This window comes from Dipodomys spectabilis, unplaced genomic scaffold, assembly GCF_019054845.1.
Source record: "Dipodomys spectabilis isolate Male_0828 unplaced genomic scaffold, ASM1905484v1 ptg000440l, whole genome shotgun sequence".
Lineage (NCBI taxonomy): Eukaryota > Metazoa > Chordata > Mammalia > Rodentia > Heteromyidae > Dipodomys > Dipodomys spectabilis.
Genome location: NW_024871117.1, coordinates 1,531,436 through 1,555,441, shown reverse-complemented (window position 1 = coordinate 1,555,441; position 24,006 = coordinate 1,531,436). Strand labels below are relative to the sequence as shown.

General features: G+C 34.8%; 1 protein-coding gene across 3 annotated transcripts in view; it reads right to left on the bottom strand.

Annotated features, from left to right (window-relative positions):
- Cdh10 (cadherin 10) overlaps positions 1-24,006 on the bottom strand; it is an 83,715-nt gene that overhangs the window by 9,145 nt on the left and 50,564 nt on the right. For 2 of the 3 annotated variants that reach the window (XM_042668506.1, XM_042668507.1), the window contains exons 5-9: positions 16,345-16,532; positions 14,335-14,588; positions 12,897-13,033; positions 7,858-7,979; positions 3,561-3,669 (exon numbers count right to left, since the gene is read on the bottom strand). In XM_042668506.1, coding sequence (XP_042524440.1) covers positions 3,561-3,669; positions 7,858-7,979; positions 12,897-13,033; positions 14,335-14,588; positions 16,345-16,532 — 810 coding nt within the window. Of the gene's footprint in view, positions 1-3,560; positions 3,670-6,461; positions 6,472-7,846; positions 7,980-12,896; positions 13,034-14,334; positions 14,589-16,344; positions 16,533-24,006 lie in introns of all 3 variants that reach the window. The other variant, XM_042668505.1, reaches the window with a different exon arrangement.

Genomic DNA, 24,006 nt, shown 5'->3' with positions numbered 1-24,006 from the left:
AAGCCATGCCCTAAAAACAAACAACTATCAACCAAGAATTCTGTACCCAGCTAAACTCTCTTTCATAACCGAAGGTCAAATAAAAACCTTCCATAGCAAAGAAAAATTGAAACAATATATCTCCACCAAACCAGCCATACAAAAGATTCTTTTTTTTTTTTTTTTGGTCTGTCGTGGGGCTTGAACTCTGGGCCTGGGCGCTGTCCCTCAGCTCTTCAGCTCAAGGTGAACGCTCTACCACTTGAGCTACAGCACCACTTCCGGTTTTGTGGTGGTTTATTGCAGATAGGAGTCTCACAGTCTCTCCTGCCTGGGCTGGCTTTGAACCGCGATCCTCAGATCTCAGCCTCCTGAGTAGCTAGGATTACAGGGGTGAGCCACCAGCGCCCGGCCAAAAGATTCTTAAAGATGTCCTACACATAGAAAACCAACAAGACCACAATAAAGGTCAAGAAACCGCACCCAAACTTAAAGTCCAAGAACCATAGGAAGAATCCAGTTGCCAAAGCTCCCAAGAAGGTGGATAACATGGCAGGAACTCCCAAATACCTCAGTCCTATCTCTCAACATTAACGGACTTAACTCTCCAATTAAGCGACATAGACTGTCTAAAAGTTGGATTTAAAAGCAAGATCCTTCTATCTGCTGCCTTCAGGAGTCACATCTTGCCCATAAAAACAAACACATTATCAATGTGAAAGGCTGGAACAAAATCTACCAAGCAAATGGCACCCATAAATAGGCGGGAGTTGCAACCCTAATATCAGATAAAATAGACTTCAAATTAAAATTTGTGAGAAGAGATAAAGAAGGTCGCTACATACTAATTAAGGGATCTCTCCTTCAGGAGGATATTACAATTCTAACTATCTATGTGCCAAACAATGGAGCACCAAAATTTATCCAAGAAACTCTACTTTCCCTCAAATCCCACATAGATCCAAAGACATTAATTGTTGGGGACTTTAACATACCACTTTTCCCACTAGATAGATCAACTCAGCAAAAACTCAACAGAGAAACCGCAGATCTAAACAACTGCATAGATCAACTAGATGTAACAGACATCTACCGAATATTTCACCCAGAAGCATAAGAATACACATTTTTCTCAGCAGCACATGGAACATTTTCCAAAATAGACCACATTTTAGGCCACAAAGCAAACTTGGCCAAATTCAGAAACATTGAAGTTATACCTTGCATTTTCTCAGACCACAAGGAAATAAAATTAGAACTCAACACCAAAAGCCACCAAAGAGTCCTGTCACACATGGAGGCTGAACAACACACTGCTGAATCACCAGTGGGTCATGGAAGAGATTAGAAAGGAAATTCAAATGTTCATGATATTTAACAAAAATGAACACACAAATAACCAGCTACTCTGGGACACAGCAAAGTCAGTACTCAGAGGCAAGTTTATAGCTCTGAGTTCCTACATCAACAAATTGGAGAAATCTGAAACCAACAATTTAATGAGACATCTGAGCCTCCTTTAAAAAGAGCAGCAAGAGAAACCATGGGACCTATGTTTCTTTGGGCCTGGCTTACTTCACTTAATATAACTTTTTCCAAGCCTTTCCATTTCCTAACAAATGGGGAAATGTCATTCTTTCTGATGGAGGCATAGAATTCCATAGTGTATATATACCACATTTTCTTGATCCATTCATCTACTGAGGGGCATCTGGGTTGGTTCCATATCTTAGCTATGGTAAATAATGATGCAATAAACATAGTTGTGCTGGTAGCTTTAGTGTGGTCTTTTTTGTAAACATTAGGGTAAATGCCCAAAAGTGGGATTGCTGGGTCATAGGGGAGTTCTATGTGAAGTCTTTTGAGGAACCTCCATACTGCTTTCCAAAGTGGTTGAACAAGTTTACATTCTAACCAACAATGAAGAAAGGTTCCTTTCTGACCACATCCCCTCCAGCATCTGTTGTTGTTAGAGTTCTTGATTTTTGCTGTTCTAACTGGAGTGAGGTGATATCTCAATGTTGTTTTGATTTGCATTTCTTTTATGTCTAGGGATGTTGAACATTTCTTCATGTGTCTATTGGCCATCCTTCTTTCTTCTTCAGAGAAGCTTCAAAACCAGCTTTACAATGTCGGTGTGGGGGGGGGGGAGGAGGGGTATGATTTGGTGGGGGGGAGGGGGGAGGCTGGGAAGGGAGGTGAAGGGTAAACAAAGGAGGAGGCTGCAATGCTTGGTAAGAAATGTATGCATTATCCTGCCCATGTAATTTTAACCCCTCTGTACAGTATGTTCTCAAATAAAATAAAATTAAATTAAAAAAAAAAAAAAGCTACCAGCAAAAAAAAAAAAAAAAAAGAGCAGCAGGATAAACCACAATCCAGTAGATGGAAAGAAATAATTAAAATTAAATTGGAATTAAATGAATTAGAATCCAAAAAAAAAGCATAGAAAGGATCAACAAAACAAAGAGTTGGTTCTTCGAAAAAATTAACAAAATTGACAGACCCTTAGCTAATCTTACCAGAAAAAGAAGAGAACAAACACACCCAAATAAATAAACTCAGAGATGAGAATGGAAACATACCACGGAAACAACCAAGATTCAGAACATTATAAGGGAATACTTCTCAAACCTTTATGCTGATAAGTTTGAGAACTTGGCAGAAATGGACTTTTTCCCTGCAAATATGGACATGCCGAAACTAAAGCAAGATGAGTTAAACCATCTTAACAGGCCCATATCAAGCATTGAAATAGAAACAGCAATGAGACCTCCCATCTAAGAAAAGCCCAGGACCAGATGGTTATATAGCGGAATTCTACAAGGCCTTCAAAGCAGAGCTCACACCAATACTCCTCCAACTCTTCAATAAAATTGAAAGAGAACTCATTCTATTAACTCATTCTATGAAGCCATCATAACCCTCATCCCAAAACCAGGCAGGGACTCGTCAAAGAGAGAAAACTATAGACGCATTTCTTTGATGAACATTGATGCAAAACTTCTCAACAAAATTCTGGCCAATTGACTTCAACAATTCATCCAAAAAATCATACACCACGATCAAACAGGATTCATTTCAGGAATGCAAAGCTAGTTCAATATTGCAAATCAATTAACATAATTCATCACATCAACAGGAACAAGGATAAGAACCACATGGTTATCTCAATAGATGCAGAAAAAGCATTCGACAAGATCCAACACCCCTTTATGATGAAGGTTCTGGAAAAATTAGAAATCCATGGAACATTCTTCAATACAATAAAGGCTATATATGACAAACCTACAGCCAACATTATACTTAATGGTGAAAAACTAAAGCCATTAACTCTTAACCCATGGAATGAGACAAGGATGTCCACTCTCTCCACTCCTCTTCAATCTAGTATTAGACTGCCTAGCTACAGCAATAAGACAAGATGCAAACATAAAGGGGATCCAAATAGGGAAAGAAGAAATAAAACTCTCCTTTTTTGCAGATGACATGATCTTGTATTTAAAGAATTTAAATTCCCCTTTGGGGGGAATTTACAGTTAAGGTCCTGTTAATTCAAATGAGTAAATTCTAAAGCTTACCTTCATTATCCTGTACTGTGAAGTTTGGATTGACAGCAGCTAAACTGAAGAAAAATTTCTGTCCACCAAGGGGATCATCTTTGTCTACTGCACTTATTGTCTGGATGAGCTGCAGAAGAGAGAAAGTTATATAATCACCAAAGTTCCATGCGTATCGCAGGAGTTATAATCTATACTTTTTTTTCCTGGTCATGGGGCCTGAACTCTGGGCCCGGTGCTGTCCCTGAGCTCTTCAGCTCAAGGTTCGTGCTCTACTTCCAGCTTTTTCTGCTTATGTGGTGCTGAGGAATAGAACCCAGGACCTCATGCATGCAAGGCAAGCACTCTAACACTGAGCACTCTACCCAGCCTGGTAATTAATTTTTAAATGACTACCTTTAAATATCTTTCTCATTCTTCATCCCTAAATATTTCCTTTTTTTTCTAATCATATATTAAAAATCACAGCAGCCATGTTTTGGTAAATGTGCCATAAAAAGTTGCAATGGAATTGAGGTGAAGACAACAAGAAACAGACAATGGCATTTCCCATGGCTCTCTGTGTGCACACTCACTGTTGTATTTCTATTGGAAGCAATTCCTTTTAATGCAGTTCAAGTAAAATAATTAAGAAACAAAGGAAAGTATCAAATATTCTATCTGAGCATTTGAAAAAGGAATAAAAATTTTCTATATTTTATGTTCTTAGGTAAACTATAATTATAATTAGCTTGTTTTCTCAAGGAGTATTTTAGTGATAATAATATTAAACAATATGAAATAATGAGTGCATTTTTATTTTTACATTTAAAATTAGAAAAGGAGTAAACACTATGGTTAATAACTTTTAATCTTTCCTGTGGGAAGATTAGTTTCTGTTTCTAGTTGGAAGGTCCATTTTCAAAACACAAACAAAAACAAACAGTATCAAAGGCTGCCTAAATTTGGCCAAAGGAAACTACTATACTGTTGGCGGGAATGTAAGCCTGTTCAACAACTCCAAAAACCATTATGGAGGTTCTTCAAAAAATAAAAATAAAATTAATATAGCACTACTTTAGGATACAGAAATTCTATTTTGGATTATTTATGCATTAGAACACAAACATGATTGAAGTAAAACCACTATTCACCATAGCCAAGATACAGACTTAAGACATATGCCTCTCAATGGATGAATGGGTCAAGAAAATATGATATAAATATATATATATATATATAATGGAATTTTACTAATCCATTAAAAATAATAATATTGTACCATTCATTGGGAAATGGAAACATTAGAAAAATATATTAAGTAAAGTAAGCTAAACTCAAGAGAAACAGAGGTTGCATATTTTCTCTCATTTGTGGTAGATAATATGTGCCTATAAATCTATATTAAAAGGCAAACACTTTCCCTTCCCCTCCACAATAGGGATACAGTTGGACCCATTGCAACAATGAGATGTACAAGTCGTTATGTTGAAAAATGAACTTTACAACTTTGGTGGGGAGGGGGAGGATTGGGTGAGGTGGGGTGGGAAGGGTATGAGAAGGGATGGGAAGGGGGAACAAAGGAGGAGGCAACAATGCTTGATAAGAAATGTACTCATTATCTTGCCCATGTAATTGTAACCCCTCTGTACGGTATTTTCACAATAAAAAAAAATACAAAAAAAAATGGGGGAAAGGCTAACAAGTTAGACAAGAATGTAATTACTACCTATCTCCTTGACAACATTTTAAAAAAACACTTTAAGTGGTATGCAAGTTGTTACAAATTAATTAACTGAAACATAATAAGCTCTATGGAAAGCTAAAGTAATACAATTTCTTTTTTAGAAACGCAAGGTCAAAGCTCAACAAAACAAGCTCCTGGAAATGGGTACTTGTAGAAGGGGGATGAGCTCAAGGAAAGAAGTAGAGGAAGACGGAGGGGAAAAGTAGGGGAGAATGCAGTTAAGAATTATGTATATATATCACAAAATTAGGGAAGTAAATGAAAGGGTGGGTCAAAGAGGGCTGAGCACGTTGAAGAGAGTGACATCGATCAAGGTGCATTGTATTCATACACTGCTTGATTAAATGGCAACTCTGTAGAACTTAAAGATCTTTAAGAACATTAAAAAAATGTCCCTTCTTGTAAAAACCAACCCCTTTTCTGATTGGGCCAAAAATAACTGAACAGTGTCCTATGGAATATATGCAGGGGTGGTTTTTGATCCATAAGGGTTTGGAAATGTTTCCCTATAGGCTACTAGTTCATATCTCCTTTGAGAAGTGTTCTTTGAGATTCAAATTCTATTATATTACCCTAGTTATGAAAAATACGTTAAAATATTTTCTTATCGGCCACAAGTATGAGCCTAAGAAAAGCAAATGGGGTCTCCTGTCTCTCTAAGATGAAAAAGATGAGAAGTAAAGTAGTCTGTGCTCTGCACAAAAAAGGAATTTAATATTACACTGGTGGAACTCGACATCTTTTCTAAGAGAATAAAAAACTTCTATCCTTAAAATGAGTGAGAGGAAGACCAAGGAATATGGAGGAGACAGTAGTAATTTGTTTTATTTCTTTCTTTTCCATTTCTCTACGCACTAAAAGAGTAGAATTGTTCCACACTTTTTGTTATTGTTCTAAGTAATATTTAAGGAGCACATAATTTGCAAGAGTACTGCTTGGATTGAGGAGCTCTATTAAGAATTAAAACACTTAGAACAGGAGACAAAACTGTCAGGTAAACTTCAGGAAGGACTCCTTGAATAAGCTTATCAGATAAATACCTTGATATTTGGCTGCTTAAATGTCATAACCTAAAATTTTATCATTTCTGTCTAACAGTCTTGTGTAAGACTTTTTCTTTTTAGGCAGTGAGACCAAATTCTAACAAACTGGTCTAATTAAAAATGACTAACATGGGAAACAGATGACCCTGCAACCAATATTTCCCTGTCAACTTATTCAAGAGAAGCTATTTTTAAATTAATTTCACCCTTATTTTGAATGTTTGCCTTGTCCAGAGAGTCTAAAAACATTGCTGAGCTAGTTACAAGAAAGAAAGGCATAAAATGATCTATTTTGTATTTTTTAAATATTGGTTTAATACATTTTATATTGATGACTGGAATGTTCTAAAAAGATAATCAAAACTGAATAATCATAGAGGGAGGAATGCATGCACAAGTAGCAAAGTGGTAAATTTACCTTAGAGGAAAGATTTTTAACTGATATCACACTGAGATACTAGTGAAAGGACTATTTGGAATCTTTTTTGTAGGGTAGACTTGGTTTCATTAAGAAGAAAGGTAGAAGCAGCTAAGTCATTTTAATATCCCAAATTAAGTATTTCCATTACACTTTGAAGTGGAAAAGAAGGAATTCAATTGCAGCAATTTTACCATTTCAAACAATAGGCTATTGAAATCTTATTAGAATGCTCAAAAGGAAGAATTTGAGCTATTGCATAATTTAATTTGCATAAAATATAACACTGACATTGATGTTTACAAAAGCATCAAATGATGTCAAAGCACAATTCAGTTTCTCAATTGCTTTCCTTCTTTAATAAAACCCAGTCAATTCCCAATTATTATTTATAACATGCAGCTTCCTTCTGTGAAGATAGCACTCAAACCAATTAAGAACATTTCCTTCAGCCATACATGCTGGAGATTTTCAAACAACAAAATGAGCCCACTGAGGGAAAGATTTAAATAATTACAAACAAAGCTAGTGTAGAAAGAATATTTTAAAGAACTAGAACTGAGTCATTAGGCACTTTATGTGTGGCTATAATGATGAAAGGCATGCATAAGTCGATAAAGAGCACATTCTACTGTCCCATTTCAAAAGATATTTGCATATATTCATATATTATTTGAATATATCAATGGTATCCTGCATGTGTCCTTGGGTTCCTATGAGCCCTTACTTTCCATTATATTAGCAGTTATCTATCTATCAATCTATCTATCTATCTATCTATCTATCTATCTATCTATCTATCTATCTATCTATCTATCTATCTAATGTTGCATCAGGAGCTGGTTTTTGTTCTTATTTTTGAAAGTTTTATAATTTAGAATTGTTTCTCCACCTCTTTTGTAGCAGGAATAAAATTTTATCTTTGCATTCGAACTTTACAAAGGCAACCTGAAACTGAAATGATAGTATTGAAATCTTTTCAATTTTGAAAACACCTACCTACTTTTTAAAACACCATTAGACATATACATGAGGCTTTCCTTATTCATTCACAATCATTCCTCTCAAGATTCGAAAATACTTGATACAAAGCAAAAATAGCCCCATGTTTTCGATGTACTGGATGCTTACCTGTCCAGGTCTGGCATTTTCACATACAAAAGTGTCATAGAACACAGCAAATTGTGGGGCGTTGTCATTAACATCTAAAATCCTAACAAAAACAGCCACGCGAGTAGTCTCTTTGGGATTATCTAGAAAAAGAGGAAGGAAAAACATTAGGAAAAGATTTTTTTGTTCACTACATTTAATTTATAGAGGCATCTTGAGATAGGAAATGCTCACAAATAAGTATGTCTTTCTTCTCCTAAACATTGGACAAGTATAATAGAGAAATATATTGTATCATCTGATTAAGAAGTCCTGAAGACAGTTATTATTGGGCATATGATTACTACTGCTATTTCTCAACATTTTTTAAAAAGTATAATTGAATTTGTATGTCTGTACTTTCCTTCTATACCATTCTTTCATTTAAATTTTACAATGTTAGCCAGACACTGGTGGTTCATGCCTGTAATCTAGCTACTTAGGAGGCTGAGATCTGAGGATCGCCTTTCAAAGCCAGCCCGGGCACATAAGTCCATGAGACTCTTATCTCCAATAAACCACTCAGAAAACAAAGTGGCGCTGTAGCTCAAGTGGTAGAGCATGCACCTTGAACTGAATAGCTGAGGAACAGCACCCAGGCCCAGAGTTCAAGCCCCATGACCGACTAAAAAAAATTACAATGTTTTAAATTGTTTAAAATAAATTAAGGATTAAGGAACTAGGGCACCATCTCCTATGTAATTTTAAATACAAATGTAAAAGCTTTAATTCTCATTAAGATGTACGTTACTGCTCAAACAGAATTTATCTCCCTGTTCAACTGAATTTTTAGTAAATTAATGAAGCCAATACTTTTAAAAATAATATGTAAGAACTGATTTCTTGGCAGACATTTTACAAGATTGCAACAGTCCAAATATGGCAAACAGAATTCTAAATCCATGCAGAATATATTGTCTTTCCCTTCCTGTCTTGAAGAGGAGACTAATAAATACATCCTTTCTTCAACATCCTTTTATGTCTACTCATGTCTTATTAACTGACACGAAGCTAATTGACAAACTCTAATTTCATATGTTTCACTCTAGAGCTGCAAGTTCTCCACCTGTGTGTTTACCAGGTGGTTCAGAGTTCAGGCCCTGGAGGGAAACTGAGCTGCTTTGATCCACAAGCCTGTCACTCACTCATGTGTCTTTGGTGAGTACATTACCCTGGAATACAATCCAGTGACTCAGTATACCCAATATGCATCAGAGTAAAACTGCTAACCCCTCAGTTATATGGAAAACTAGCAGAGTTCAGGCATGAAAAGTTCTTACAAAGTGTGCATTGATGATGAGTAATTCAGGGTGTTGATCTCCATTAACATCATCTTTAATAGCACTACCATTTCCCCTGGCATTACTCAAGAACTAAGGCTATTTTTATCCATATAAACTATTTACACATTAAAAAGTGTCAATTCATTTTCCCACAATTCACATGGATCTGAATGTGGGTACACTGTGAGGACAGAGAGTGAGGAAGGAGAAAGAAAAATGTCATTCTCTTCCCATCCAGAATATTTACAGATCATCTGTTAAGATCCATAGGGCTACCTGGAGTCATCACTACCTTGTTACTACTTTCTATGGGAAAAAAAGTAGGCAAAGAATGAGAAGTGATATAGTCAGTGGACATATTCACAATATTTATTTCTGGTACAAAGTCTTAACATAAGGAACACATCTAGTTGGAAGCCATTCACTTTCTAACTATGCTACGGAAATCCAAAGGAGCAGAATAGTTTCCTATGTTAAAAACTGCATTGTCAGGACTTTCTTTGACCCAATACTGAAGATACTCTTTCCAAATAACTGCAGGCACTTCAAATCCAAAGCTATATCCACAGGGATAGGGGCACTTTGTAAAAACAGCAGACTTGGAATCAACTATTTAAACACAGTGCTTACACTAATCTTTATTTATTTATGCTTCTTGACATATGTGGCAGCTTATGCATCAATAAAAATATAAAGCATTCTGTGGAAGAATCATACTGAATAGCAGCTGGCTTATATTTACCACCCCAGTCTCCCTCAGATCCTTCATGGAAATCGTACTGTAGCAAGAATATGACTATAATAAAGGCTCTTACAATGTATGTCCTAAGGTAAGACCCTGGCTATGAATCCACAGGGTTTCCTCTACCTCCAAACAGAGAAAAGCTTCAACCATTTTTTTGAAAGCCCAGAACATCAAAGGATGGACATTTGTGCAAATTTAGGGCATATTTAGTTCTTTATTCATGAAGGTGTTCCTGCATGCACTCCAATGGATGTGCATGCTAAGATTGAGTTAAAGGAACTCTGTGTTGTTGTTGTTTTAGAATAATAGTTTCTAAAATCCCCAATTTCTTATTAAGTCTCTAGTTGTGACCTTAATTTTAGATTTTATTTTAAACACCTCCACATGGCCGTTAAATATATTTTAAAGAAGGAAAAGAAGATTATGGCATGGTATAATGTGCTAAATAATTATCTGCAGGAGACATTACTTGCCACATGAGGTGATGTATTAGTGAAGCACGCAGAATTAAACTGTTAGAGGCAGGGCTTGGAAACACATTGGTAAGGAGTACATTTACAAGTCATTCTGTCCTGTTCAAGCCTTCCTGTGTGTGACACACTAGCCATAAAGCCAGTGTTTAAAGTCTGGTTAAAGCAACTCTGTATAGGCTGTTTCCCTCCCCCCACATTGCATTTAATCCCCAGAGCAGCATAATGGGACCCTGACTGCTCGTGCTTTGGCAGGTAGGCATTTCCAGCAGTTGTTCCAAAGGCTGATTTTATTTAAGGGCAAAAAATAGGTTTAGTTCTTAAGAAGAAGTAATTGGCTTAGCTTTTTACAGAATCATAATTACTTCAACTAGCTTTAGCAGTTAAAATTTTTCAAAGTATCTGAAATGGAAAATGCAATTCCCAGCTCAGTGGGCTTGAATAAGAATCTTGAATTGAGCAGAATGTACAATCTGGAATGTCCAGATTGAATCTTCTTGGACCAAGACACAAATAAATAACAGCTTTCCTTTTTAGGGAAAAAGAAAAGTTAAATTAGCAGTTAGACTTAAAAGACACTGCTATTTATATCCCCATCTGAGAAGACCAGATAGGTTCAGGTTAACCTATATAAAAGAGCATAAATGAAGTGAGAAAGATAAATGAATTGTTTTATCTTGACATGTTGAATAGTTGCCAATGAGCAGCCTAGATTTGTTAATGTCTCTGAGACACATAGGATTTTTACTTGGTCTAAATCTTGTGTAGTTACTTAGATACCATGATCTTCAGCATTAGGTGAATTAGCTTAGTACTTCTAATATAGAATTTATGAGTTTAAGTTTTCAACAGAACTCCATCCTTAATGAATGCTTCTTTAAAAACAAAACAAAACAAAACAAAAAACAGTCTGAGTTTCTCCGTTCCATAGATGCTTCATTATGGAATCAAACACTCAAGAATTTTGCATATGCAAGAGTTTGTTATTCCACCTGATGCTCAGATTCTAATACTTAAAGGAAAACTAGCTTGACTTAAGGCTTGGCTGTTGCCATCACAGAATTGTAAATTGTTGCATGTGCCTTGCAGAGAGATGGTTTTTAGTTTTGTCAACATTTTTTTTTCTTTTTGACTAGGTCTCTTTGTGGAGTCCAAAATGGGTTCCATTTTACAATCCTTAAAAAAGTAACATTATTTCACATGTTAATTTGAAAGTATATGCAACAAATGAAGCATACCATCCTGTGCGAACAAAATATTTTGCAACTAAAGCAGATTTAGGGATCAGGATGATAGTATAATAAACAACTATAACAAAAAGAGGGCCTGAATTCAAACCCCAGAAACTGTCAATAACAACAGCAGTAACAACAACAACTAAAACAACACAAATAATAATATCAAAACAGAATTTCTAACCTGGGCTGCCATTTACAGTTGGTTTTTTTTTTTTTGTTTTTTTTGTTTTTTTTTTTTTGGGTCTGGTCGTGGGACCTGAACTCTAGGCCTGGGCGCTGTCCCTCAGCTCTTCAGCTCAAGGCTAGCGCTCTACCACTTGAGCCATAGCGCCACTTCCGGCTTTTTTCTTTTTGCTTATGTGGTGCTGAGGAATCGAACCCAGGGCCTCGAGCATGCAAGGCAAGTGCTCTACCACTGAGCCACCTTCCCAGCCCGATTTAGTAATTTTTATACCCAGTATTTCTTGCAGATTCTACTTGATGCACAAAATCATCTTTAGAACTCAAGTTGAGCTGTTTTTGTTAGTTAATAGCAAGTGTGGATTTATATAGAATGATGGGTGGTAGAAAAAGCCATCTTTAACTATGTTGTATGGGTAGAAGGATTATTTTGAGCTAAAATAATTTTTAAGGATATGTTGACATTCTTCTTAAAATGAGGAGGTAAAACCTTTATTTGGTAGATACCTCCTATACTATGAAGAGAATAAAATTGTCAATATTCAGGAGAAGATAATTTAATTCTCAGTCCTAATAAAAACCCCCAAAACAGCAGAGCTAACAATACATAAATTTATCACTGGGGGTATAAAGGAAATATTTTAAAAATGCATAGAAGTTTGAGAAGCATTTAAAATTTTAAATAGAAAGTATAATTTGTAGCCTGGTGCCGGTGGCTCACGCCTGTAATCCTAGCTACTCAGGAGGCTGAGATCTGAGGATCACAGTTCAAAGCCAGCCCGAGCAAGGAAAGTCCGTGAGACTCTTATCTCCAATAAACCACTAGAGAACCGGAAGTGGCGCTGTGGCTCAAGCTGTAGAGCGCTCACCTTGAGCTGAAGAGCGCAGGGACAACGCCCAAGCCCAGAGTTCAAGCCCCACAACCAACCGCCCCACCAAAAAAAAAAAAAAGAAGAAGAAGAAAGTATAATTTGTATGGGAAACGACTGTAAATTACTCTTATGTAAAACTTAAAGTCTGTTAAAAATACATAAAAAATAAGCACAAATATAATCATATAACCCTATAATAGATATATGCATAGATAAGATATAATCCATCTTACTGATTTCTGCGGCAATAACAGTCAGGTTGTGCCACTGAGATTGCTCACGGTCAAGTGGTTTTGATGTATAAAGTGATCCATTTCCAGAATGTATGTTAAAAATCCTGTCCAGGTCAGTGTGGCGATCTAAGGAAAATCTGAACAGAGAAGGCAAAGAGAGTAGTACTGATGGTTTACAGGAGAAAACAGTAAAATGGAAAGACAGATACATAATTAATAACTAGAGGAAACAGCCAAGCACTGATCTAGAAGGCAGATTATTTCATCAGAATATAAAACACACAACTCAGCCTTTTCAATGTATATGAGCAGTTTCCAGCTCATCTTGCAAATAATTGTCTTTGTTATTTAAATTATTGCCTATTGTTCTGTCAAGATGTATCTGGTCACAAAATAGTATGCATCTTCCTATAGTAAAATTAATAAATGAGTTTCTTTTTTGCTTTGTTAATTAGGATTCTGATGAAGAATCACTACAAGTACCTATGCAAAAGTTCAAAATCAATAGCTGGGATTAAATGAGAAATTTCTGAACAAAGTAGTAGGTTATCAATGTATAGTGATGCATAGCCTCACTTATGATATTCCAAATATCATAAATTTCTTAACCATATACATCATTATAAAATGTATAATTTTTCACTAAAGATCTTTTTTTAAAATAGTGTGTTTTAAGTTAATTTTATATACCTGTATCAAGTAAAATCTATATTTTCTTAAAAAATTGAAAAAAATCATTCATCACAGGCATTGTATTATATATCATTTTGATACCTGATATAGGGTTTATCAAAGACAGGATAACATTGAGTAATTCTTGTTTTTATGTATCTATGAGAGTATATTTTTATATCATCATAGAAATATAATAAAATGCTGGAGTTATTTTTATCTTCCTGGAATATTCTGATAATTTTGGCAATAGCTAAAAATAAATCAACAACCAAACAATACAAAGACTAAAACAAAAATCAACCTTCTGTGATGGTTAGAACATAAATGGAAGATCTAAAATCATAATGAAAGTTGGTTATTGCATTGGAATTGTGTCCTGTTTCAGTGGTATAAATTTCTCTGAACTTCAAATATTTAACAACTTACAGGCACAGATACAGAGATTTGATTGTACTTTAAAGGCACAGCTGACCGAGTGTCCTTGCACTGTACTAGTGAGAGTAGCAAACACTTCAGAGAGGCAAGTAGATGACACAAACTAGGTTTCAGCCCAAAGGACGCAAGAACAAGTATTATATGTGTCTTGTACGTACATTCCTGCATCAAAAGATTCAGAAAAATTTTACCTTAAGTATTAGCGTCACCAAGTTTATATAAAACTTATGGAGAAACTCATATCCTTTGCAGGATTGAAAAATCAAACAACATGTCCTAATTTATGTACTATTTAAGATGTACATTTGTGTACATGTGAATATCTTACCTAATGGGGCTGGAAGTAGAGTCTGGGTCCCGTGCCATTACAGTACCAATGATTGTGCCCACGTCGATATCTTCATGAACCTCAAACAAATAGGATGATCTACTGAAAACAGGAGGTTCATCCACGTCTTCTATTGAGATTTTCACAATTGTAGTGTCCTTGAATGGCCCAAGGTAATAAAAACGTGGATCCACATGGGTGTTTTCTGCTTCAATCTTCAGAGTGTAAAGTCGACGACTTTCGTAGTCCAGCGGCTGTATAAAGACATAAGTCATCTAATTAGACTGAGAGGAATTGGATAATGCACTCCATTCCTATTACAACTAATGTTTAATAAATAAATGTTTAATATTTGCATGTTAATCTGAATTGTATATTGTAATTATTTGTATTCACTATGAAGATCTTAGAAATAAAGGGCTATGGGATTTTCTTGGAAAAATTTGGGATGCTAGTATAACTTGTAAGGTGGACTACTTACAAAAATAGGCTAGTAAGTGATGTATTTGTGTTTGTGTACATTTACCCTAAGGTATTACATATGAGTAAATTTTCCTAAGCCAAAGTCTAATCATTTCTTTCAGTCTTCAATATTAATAATATGTTATGATAGTGCCATTCAATGTACTGATCTGAATATATACATTTTTGAAATTTTGAAGACTAATATAAAATTTTCAACAGTTATAAAAACCATTTAAAATAAGAAAGTCTCATGCAATGAGAAAAATGATTTGGGAATTTGGGAAAGGAGACATCGTTGATAAAATTTAATTGTCACTAGTTTGTGATCAAGTCCCTCTCCCTCCATTCAGTACAAAAGTTATGTTTATTAACATTGTTATGTCAGATTCCTCAATCATCTCTTTTTTATTCTGAGAACACAATATACTATTTGCAGTGCAACTACATTTTAACGAAAGTGCTGCTTTGCCCTTTGTTGGTGACTTGTCCTTTAAGAACACTATACCTTATATCTTACACTGTGACACCACACTCCAGACAGTGATCCTATTCTGTTTGATGAGTGTGTGTGTGTGTGTGTGAGAGAGAGAGAGAGAGAGGGAGGGAAAGAAGCAGAGACAGAGAGAAACAGAGACAGAGATAGGCAGAGACTGAGACAATGAGAAAGACAGAAAGAGACAGAGAGACAGACAGAGACAGGAGTATTGGGGCTTGAAATCAGGAGACTCTCATGATTTCACTTGCTTCTTTTGTTCAAGATCAGATCTCTACCACATCTTCATTTCTGGATTCTTGCTGGTTAACTGGCAACAAAAGTCCCAGAGATTTTTCTACCTGGGTAGGCTTTGTACCACCATGCTTAGATGTCAGCTTCCTGAGTAGTTAGGATTACAGGCCTGAGCCACCAGCATCTGGGGAGTGGGACTGTTAAACCAGTGCCTCAGTGAGTACGTTCTGCTAGGCATTGCATTAGGATCTAATTATAATGTGTCTTTTTTTTCTCCTACCGATGGCACTGACTCTACAATAAAAATTGGTTACCTTTAAATTTTATCACTGAACATATGTTAGCAGAAAATTTTAATTTATAGAAGCAGAAGGGAAAATGTGAACAATTAAATTAGGTTCCAGTCCATCCTGTCTCCTTTCATTAGCAACTCTAATTATTGCCTCATACACCTGGCTGGTGTGCTATTTTTTATTCCTCCAACTGTGAAGATCTAGTGCCATTATTAGATATCAACAATTGTTTTCAAGAAACCAATGCTATCTTAGTGGGTTTCTATGAATATGCTACAGAAATATAATTAAACACATTAACTTCCTTCTTATTTTTTTAATCTCAAGTTTCATGTTTCAATCAACACAATCATAGAATCAAATGCTTGCATTTGGTTTCCTATCCTTTTTACATGTGCACAATATAAATTACATTTGAACATGATTGTGATGTTCCTTTCAATGAATAATGTGTGAGTGAACCATTCATAATGAAATCTCTACTCTGGAAACACACGGATGCTTATTTATTCAGCAGCTATGCACCTTTTTTACAGTTATAATGCCTTCCTGTGTTTCCTTCTCAGTTATAATGTCAAACATATCCGTCCCATCACCATCAATAATCCGGTATTCTACTTCAGCATTTTTTCCAATGTCAGCATCCGTGGCTTTCACACTTCCAACAGCTGTGCCAACAGGGGAGGACTCAAGCACTCGGAGATGGATTGTGCCTGTGAAGTATGAAGGAAATAATCAAGATGAATCAAGTGATCAAGAGAATATTCAAATTACAATACATCTAAGAGAATACTGTGAATCTTCAACTTTATATTACATGTTGATTATATATTGAATCAGCCTTTTATGAATAATTTGAAAGTCTGAGGGGGAAATATGCAAAATTGAGGACTCTGCATAGTAGAAAATGTAAGGATATCAGGAATTCTGGTTTGCATTATGAGCACTATCTTTTATCATTCGTATAGATATGCTTTGCAGGTAGAGAATGTGCCATTGTGTGGTTATACAATTACAACAAACCAAGGATACACACTGGGTATTTCTATTGAGTATTTCTCTATATATTATACTTAGTTTTCTAGCACTCTTACTTTATAGTTGCAGGAAATAACTTTACTATATCTCAAAAGAAGAGCCTTAATGTGTTGGAACCCTTTTTCTGTTTGTGAAAACAAAACCAGTAGATAGTCTGTAGGAGAAATATAATGATGACCCTCACAATGTCAGAGTGAAAACACTAAACCTGACAAACTCGACTTCATTCTTTAGCAAGACAAGAATTTATCTAAGCCCTTGGTGTGCCTAGAAGTGCATTTGGTATGAAGAGTTTCTACCATTAATGAGATTTATATTTTAGCAGGTGGTCATAAAACTATAAATTTCTGACAGATTAATTGACTGGAAGCACACTTCTGGAAGTACCTTCTTGCACATAAACCTTAAGCAATTCTGCTTAACACATATAACAAGTCCAGACCTCTTATCCAGCAAGGATATTGCATATGTATATCTACTTGCATGAAAGATTTGCATCAAATCAGGTCTTGTAATGTTTCTGTCACGAGAATTTTCTACATTGTTCTATGAAATTCCCTATATCGTTCTCCAGAATTTCCTATTTCATTTCATGTTTTTTCCCCTCATACTATTTTACTCACATAATGTTTTCCTTGATTATCTTCTTATACTTGCAATACAGTATACCAAATAAAAGAAAATGGCATTGCTTTGTGCTGAGTATTTCAGGGACTATGCTTTATAAAAGAGAAACTCATCAGAAGAAATTGGCCCCTGGACCCTGGAATGTGTAGGACAACTCATTTCTATTGTTTAAATCACTCTATCGATGACACTTCAGAGGAAATCCCTAAGAAACTTATATAGGCAGGTAGATTAGCTTAATTTTGAAAGTAATTTTTTAAACACATAGTTGCTTTATGGGCTAAGCTAGTAGGAATAACTTATCAGCTTTATACAAATGCAAATGCATCACCTCTGGTATTTTATTTTTGTTGGCATTTTCAAATTGGGATTGGCCAAATTCAGTGCTGTTGAAGCAGCTTGAAGGCTGCAGTCTTGATTTGCAGGTGTAGGAACCAAAGATATACCACAGTGATAGTACCATTTTTTGCTTGGAATTACAGCAGTATCCCTACTATGGAACTCTGTTTACCAGGTGTCAAGTCCAACATGGAGAGTCACGGTTGAGGAGTTGAAATAAGGGCCTATTGTTGCATATGAAACTTTGTCAAGTTGGGCAGAGTGGTCTGAACTTTGCTGAAGCTCCAAATGTCTTTCAAAAGTACAGATTTATATTTTTCATGCATGCTGGATATGCTCTTTTATATAATGTTATAATTGTGAAATACATGACATCGCTTGCTAGATTGCTGTAGCTTTGACAGTTTTCCAATGTCTATAGAACTTTCATTCCTCTCATAAGTAGCGTATTTTTAAGTAAACTCCTCCACTTTACCAGAATAGTGTAGCTGCCCGCTATTCTAAGTGGCACATTGGTTTTATAGGCAGCAAAACAACAAATCTGTATATACTGGCAAATGGGTATATATTGTTATATTTTTATATATTTGTTGGATGAGGTATTGAACTTAGGATCTTGAGCATACTAGATAAGCACTCAAAAACAAAACTACATCCCAAACCTGAAGATGTAATTAGAATATGCAGTTAATATTTTACTGTTGAGAAATTCTACTACTGTCATCTAATTCTAGAAACTTGCTTAACATCATGACTCTTTATTATGTATATGTTGTAATGAAATATCAATTTGTACCCAATTAAATGTCTTCAGTGTATTATTGGCTTATCATTTATCTCCAGTGTTAAGCCTTGCCAAATATACCTACTGCTAGTTTGCTTTTGATTTACATGAGTATGATAATACACTAATAATTTTAGCACAATGGTTTAATACCTCAGATGATGATAAAAGCTTTATTAATATTGTTGGTTTGATGAAAGTTTTAAAGTATAATAAATCTAATTTAAAAATAAAACAATAGATAAATTTAAACTTTATTTTTCACTGTCTGAAATTTTGCCAATCATCCATTATTGTTTTCTTTTTAATTTTTGAAGCTTTCTAGACCATCTAATCTTGTATGGTATTGTGTTTTATAATAGTTTAAGCAAGCTGATGCAATGAATTTTCTATCAATTATAAGGGTTGGTGTCAGCCTTCAAAAAACAACCCAAAAAGTCAGTAGATGACTTCCTATCACATTTGATTTGATCTCTGCCTGTATTTTTGTATGCTTTTCTTTACCAAACTCCAACATCCCACTGCCGAAGGCAATTTTCAGCTCTTGTGTTAACTACTGTTTCCTGACGCTCTATGTCTTTGCTTTGTATTCTTTCCCCATGGACTACCTCTATCTTGGTGTCCTGATGACTCTTTCATTTAGCTGCTTGCTCAGCTGTGACCTTTTAGAAGCTCTCACCAGTAACCTAAAGAAAATGAAGTGATCACAGCACTCTCAGACATTTCTTGTCACTTGCCACTGCTAGGCACTTTATTATCTACTTATTAATTTGTGTGTATCAAGAGAATCTAAAACTGAAAAACAGAATTTTTGTATTTTGTCAGCAATATATGCCCACTGAGTTCCTCAGTGCTTTGGAAACTTGTATATGATTATTTGTATAATGAATGCATTTTCTTTTTTTAATAAGTTTTTTTATTGTGAACATTCTGTACAGAGTGGTTACACTTACATGAGCAAGGTAATGAGTATATTTCTTATCATTTTCTTGCTGCTGGGTAGACGATTGCTAACTAGTCTGCCAATCATTTACTTTGACCAACACACAATTTCTTAGTTTCAATCTACATTCAAGACACATGACTAACTGAAAACATTACTTCTATCAGCAGTTGCTTATCACTTTAAAACTTTTCAAATGTACCCATTCTAAGGAAGGTACAGAAGCTAGCTCTTTATAATTTACTTTCTGTCTGTCATTCTCTTTAATTTTTGGTCTGTCTTAGGGCTTGAACTCTGGGCTTGGGCACTCTCCCTGTGCTCTTCAGCTCAAAAATAGTGCTCTACAACTTAAGCCACAGTGCCTGCTTCCTGTTTTCTGGTGCTTAATTGGAGATAAGAGTCCCACAGACTTTCTTGACCAGGCTGGTTTTGACCCACAGTCCTCAGATCTCAGCCTGCTGAGTAGCTAGGATTAGAGGTGTGAGCCATCAGTGCCTGGCCTATCATTCTCGTTAATACAATCCAGTGACATTTGTCCCCTTTATGTTTTTCCATAACTTTTTTACTTAAGTACATGCTTTCTTCTTGTAAAAGATTTTCTACACTACTTTCCAGGCCAGTATTTCTTCTTCCATTCAACCTATACATATATTGTTATTCCTCTGCTACTATTCTAGTAGGTTTACCAAATGAATTTATTTTTAAAATTAAATTATAGAATCAATACATCAATAAATTGATTGATGATACTGTGGCAAATATGATCTTTCTAAAACATAAAAATATATCACTTGAATGATCTTAATGATAATGATAATTGTTTAGCTAGGTTTGATTTGTAAACTCTTACCAATCTTATATCTGCTAAAATTTCCAGTTTCATAATAATGTCCTTTCTAGATATTAGAGTCACGGTAACTTTTTCAGTGCATGATCAGTTAACTAGATCAAAAAACTGCAAGTCATACAATCCTTTAAAAAGGCAAATAACATGGATGATTTGATTGAGATGGATATAAATTTTATAGATGCTATTTGCAGAATTCGGATTCTTGCTATGTAGGCATGAAGCATCCATTCAATCTAATCAAGAACTAATAAAATTGGCCTTTGAATAAATAGTAATAAACCAGTAGATAATTGAACTCCTTGACCATGTTAAAATTAACTTAAAGGTTAATTCAGAAGCAATAACTACAAATATTTATATTGTCCAATATTTTTCTAAATCAAAATTAAATTTCTTTGGAGTTCAAAAAAAAGATAGCAAATTTAAGGACCAAATATACACAAACAGTAGAACATAAACTGAAGAACAAATTAATGAATATGTAGCCAAAGAAATAATACTATCAAGGAAATACCATTTATAATTATATATACTTATACAAAGAAATACAAGTTGAGTCACTAAGCTACACATTAAACTTAGGAAACAGACATAATATCAAATATCCAAAGAAATATGTATATCTACAAATAAACATACATATACACATATATTCATACAAACATATACATATGAATATATACATGCATGTATTCATATATATATATATTGCTCATAGAAAGGGCAAAGAAGTTGAAAGATCTCATTGTAAAACAAAAGAGAAGGAATGTGACTTCAATAATACCAATAGTGTGAATATTAAAAAAATGATGTAAAGACTTAAATGTCAAAATAATCCAATATTTAGCTGAAGTAGTTGCTATCTAAAAATCAGTAAAAATAAATCATACTCAACTAAGAAAGAAGTAAAACATTATTTTCGATGATCTACCATCTCAATGCAAATGTTCTTTTTTTCCTTTTTCTTTTTTTGTTTTAATTTTTTTATTGTGAAAATACCATACAGAGGGGTTACAATTACATGGGTAAGATAACAAGCACATTTCTTGTCAAGCAAAGGAGGAGGCAACAATGTTCTTAAATCTTAATGCTCATTTATAACACAGAATTTTCAGTGTGTGTGTGTGTGTGTATGCGCGTGCATGTGTGTTTCTCTAACAGAAAATGAAGACTGTTTCCCAAATCATTACATAAAATCAATGTAAATTTGACAAGAGAATGTCCCATACTGATCAGGATAGGTCAAAATTATCTTTTGTAATTATACTCATGAAAAACCTTCTCCTTTCCTTCTTACATGTTTTATAATGACTCCAACACTTGGTATTATAAAACCAGCACTAGAGGATCATATCATTCTGGTGATCTTCATTGTATCCATGTAAGGAAGAATACACAGTAAGCTCCAAGTCTGAATGAATGTGCAGGTCGCCTCTTGGACCATGGTCAGGTCGGCAACATTACTAAGAGTGTTGTTTCTCTTGAACTTATATAGGCATGGGACTTAACACTGAACACTTTCCCAAAGGGATTCTGCCTATAGAATACAAAACCACAGTGTGTGACTGGCTCAACCATGAGGAAGCATCCACTTCTCTCATAGCTTTTATCTAGCCCATTCAGTTCATGGGGTTGGAAGCCAGAATTTGAATAGAGTAAGCAGGGGCCTGCCCTAGTCCATTGAAGGAGACATTCATTCTGATGTGTCTTGCAGGAGTCTTCTGTGAGAGTGGGGGCCTCCTTACCTCCTTCTAGATCCCGAGGAATGACAATCATGGTGGTCTTTTTTTTATATTGCCTGTGTAATACATTTAAACTGTCATTTTACCACTTCAGTCTGTAGAATTATTACCAGGTAACAAAGCCTGTGCCATGTTTTTTCATGTGTTTAGTGTTCTATGCTAGTGTTACATATTCCATTTATGCTATCATATGTACAGAACAAAATCAAAAGAGATCTATTAAGTATTTAATTGGATTCATTACTAAGGAAGATTTTTAGCAAATACTGTTTCATTTCCTTCTTGAAGTTAGGAAATGCCTAAATGAAGTTATTAGCTAGATCTTGAGGCAGCAGTATAGCAGCAGGTTCTAAACAGTGGAAATTTTGCTTTTGATGAAAACCTGGTCAGTTGATATGGGATAGTGAATCAGAAGTCTTTATGAGGGTAAGTTCCAAGAAAGCGACTACCAGTGACAGAGATCTAAGGGACAGTACACATTATTATCAGTATGAATCAGAAAAAGTTATTTTTTTTGTCTCATAGTCTGATAATTTACTTTAAATATATATGCAAACAATTTATTTATGTATTATTTAGTATATATTATTTATAAAATAAGGGCTAATAGATATTATTTAAGGGGTACTATTTAATCTATCAATGGAACATATATGAGATTATATATTCTGAGGTTGAATATTAAAGTAAGTGGTAAACAGCAATGTGAGTAAAGACATACTATAGCAATGACATTACAGCAAATCTAAGTATCAAAAACATGTGAATGGCCAGGTATTGGTCGCTCACTCTGGTAATCCTAGCTATTCAGGAGGATGAGAACTGATGATTGTAATTCAAAGCCAGCCTGGGTAGGAAAGTTCATAAGGTTCTAATTAAACATCAAAAAGCCTTGTGTATAAAAGCTCGAAGACAGAGCCCAGGCCCCAAGTTCAAGTCCCAGTATTAGTAACAAACAAACAAATAAACATGTAAACAAATATATCAGTATTTTAAAATAACACACAGCAGTAAAATGTGAGCATACGGAAATATGAGTGAAGCTCAGGTACATAATATTAAGTGGAAAAGTAAGTTCAATTATTTTTTAAAGCTTAGATATTTTATATATAGTATGATACTACATAAACTTTAAACAGTAAGAAATTTTCAGTGGCATTTTGTATAGGGATATATAATTTTATATATAGATACATATACAGATACATTCTTGTATCATTCTGCAACTGATTATCTTGCATACACGTAAGTATGTATGAGTACAAATGTGTGTGTGTGTGTGTGTGTGTGTGTGTGTGTGTGTGTAAGTATGTTTAAGGGGTGAAATTGACAAAAACTCCTGAATAGAGTATAACTTTAAAAAGTAACTATATATATATATATATATATATATATGCATGTTTGATATAGACCTGAATATAATAACAATATTAAAAACAAATTCGTTGATGTTAAAAAGTAATGCAAGATTCAGAAGCTTGTGGCTCATACTATTCAAAAGGTTGAGATCTGAAGATCTCAGTTCAAAGCTAACCCAAACAAGAAAGTTCTTTAGACTCTTATGTCCAATGTACCATCACAAAGCAAGAAACTAAGCTGTAGCTCAAGTTGTAGTCTTGAGCAAAGAATCTAAAAGATAATGCCTAGGCCTTGAGTTCAAGCCCTAGTACTGTCACAAGTGAACAACCCAACAAACAAAGCAATGGGAAGATTAAACAGAAGGGATTATCATGGGATCTAGGATAATCTTAACTATCCAAAATATAAAAATGTTTAAAGAAAATTGACAGGAAAAATGCCTGGGATGGCAGTGTTCCTGAGTTAAATAATTGACAGTATGTTAGAACAGTAATAGCAGGGCTAT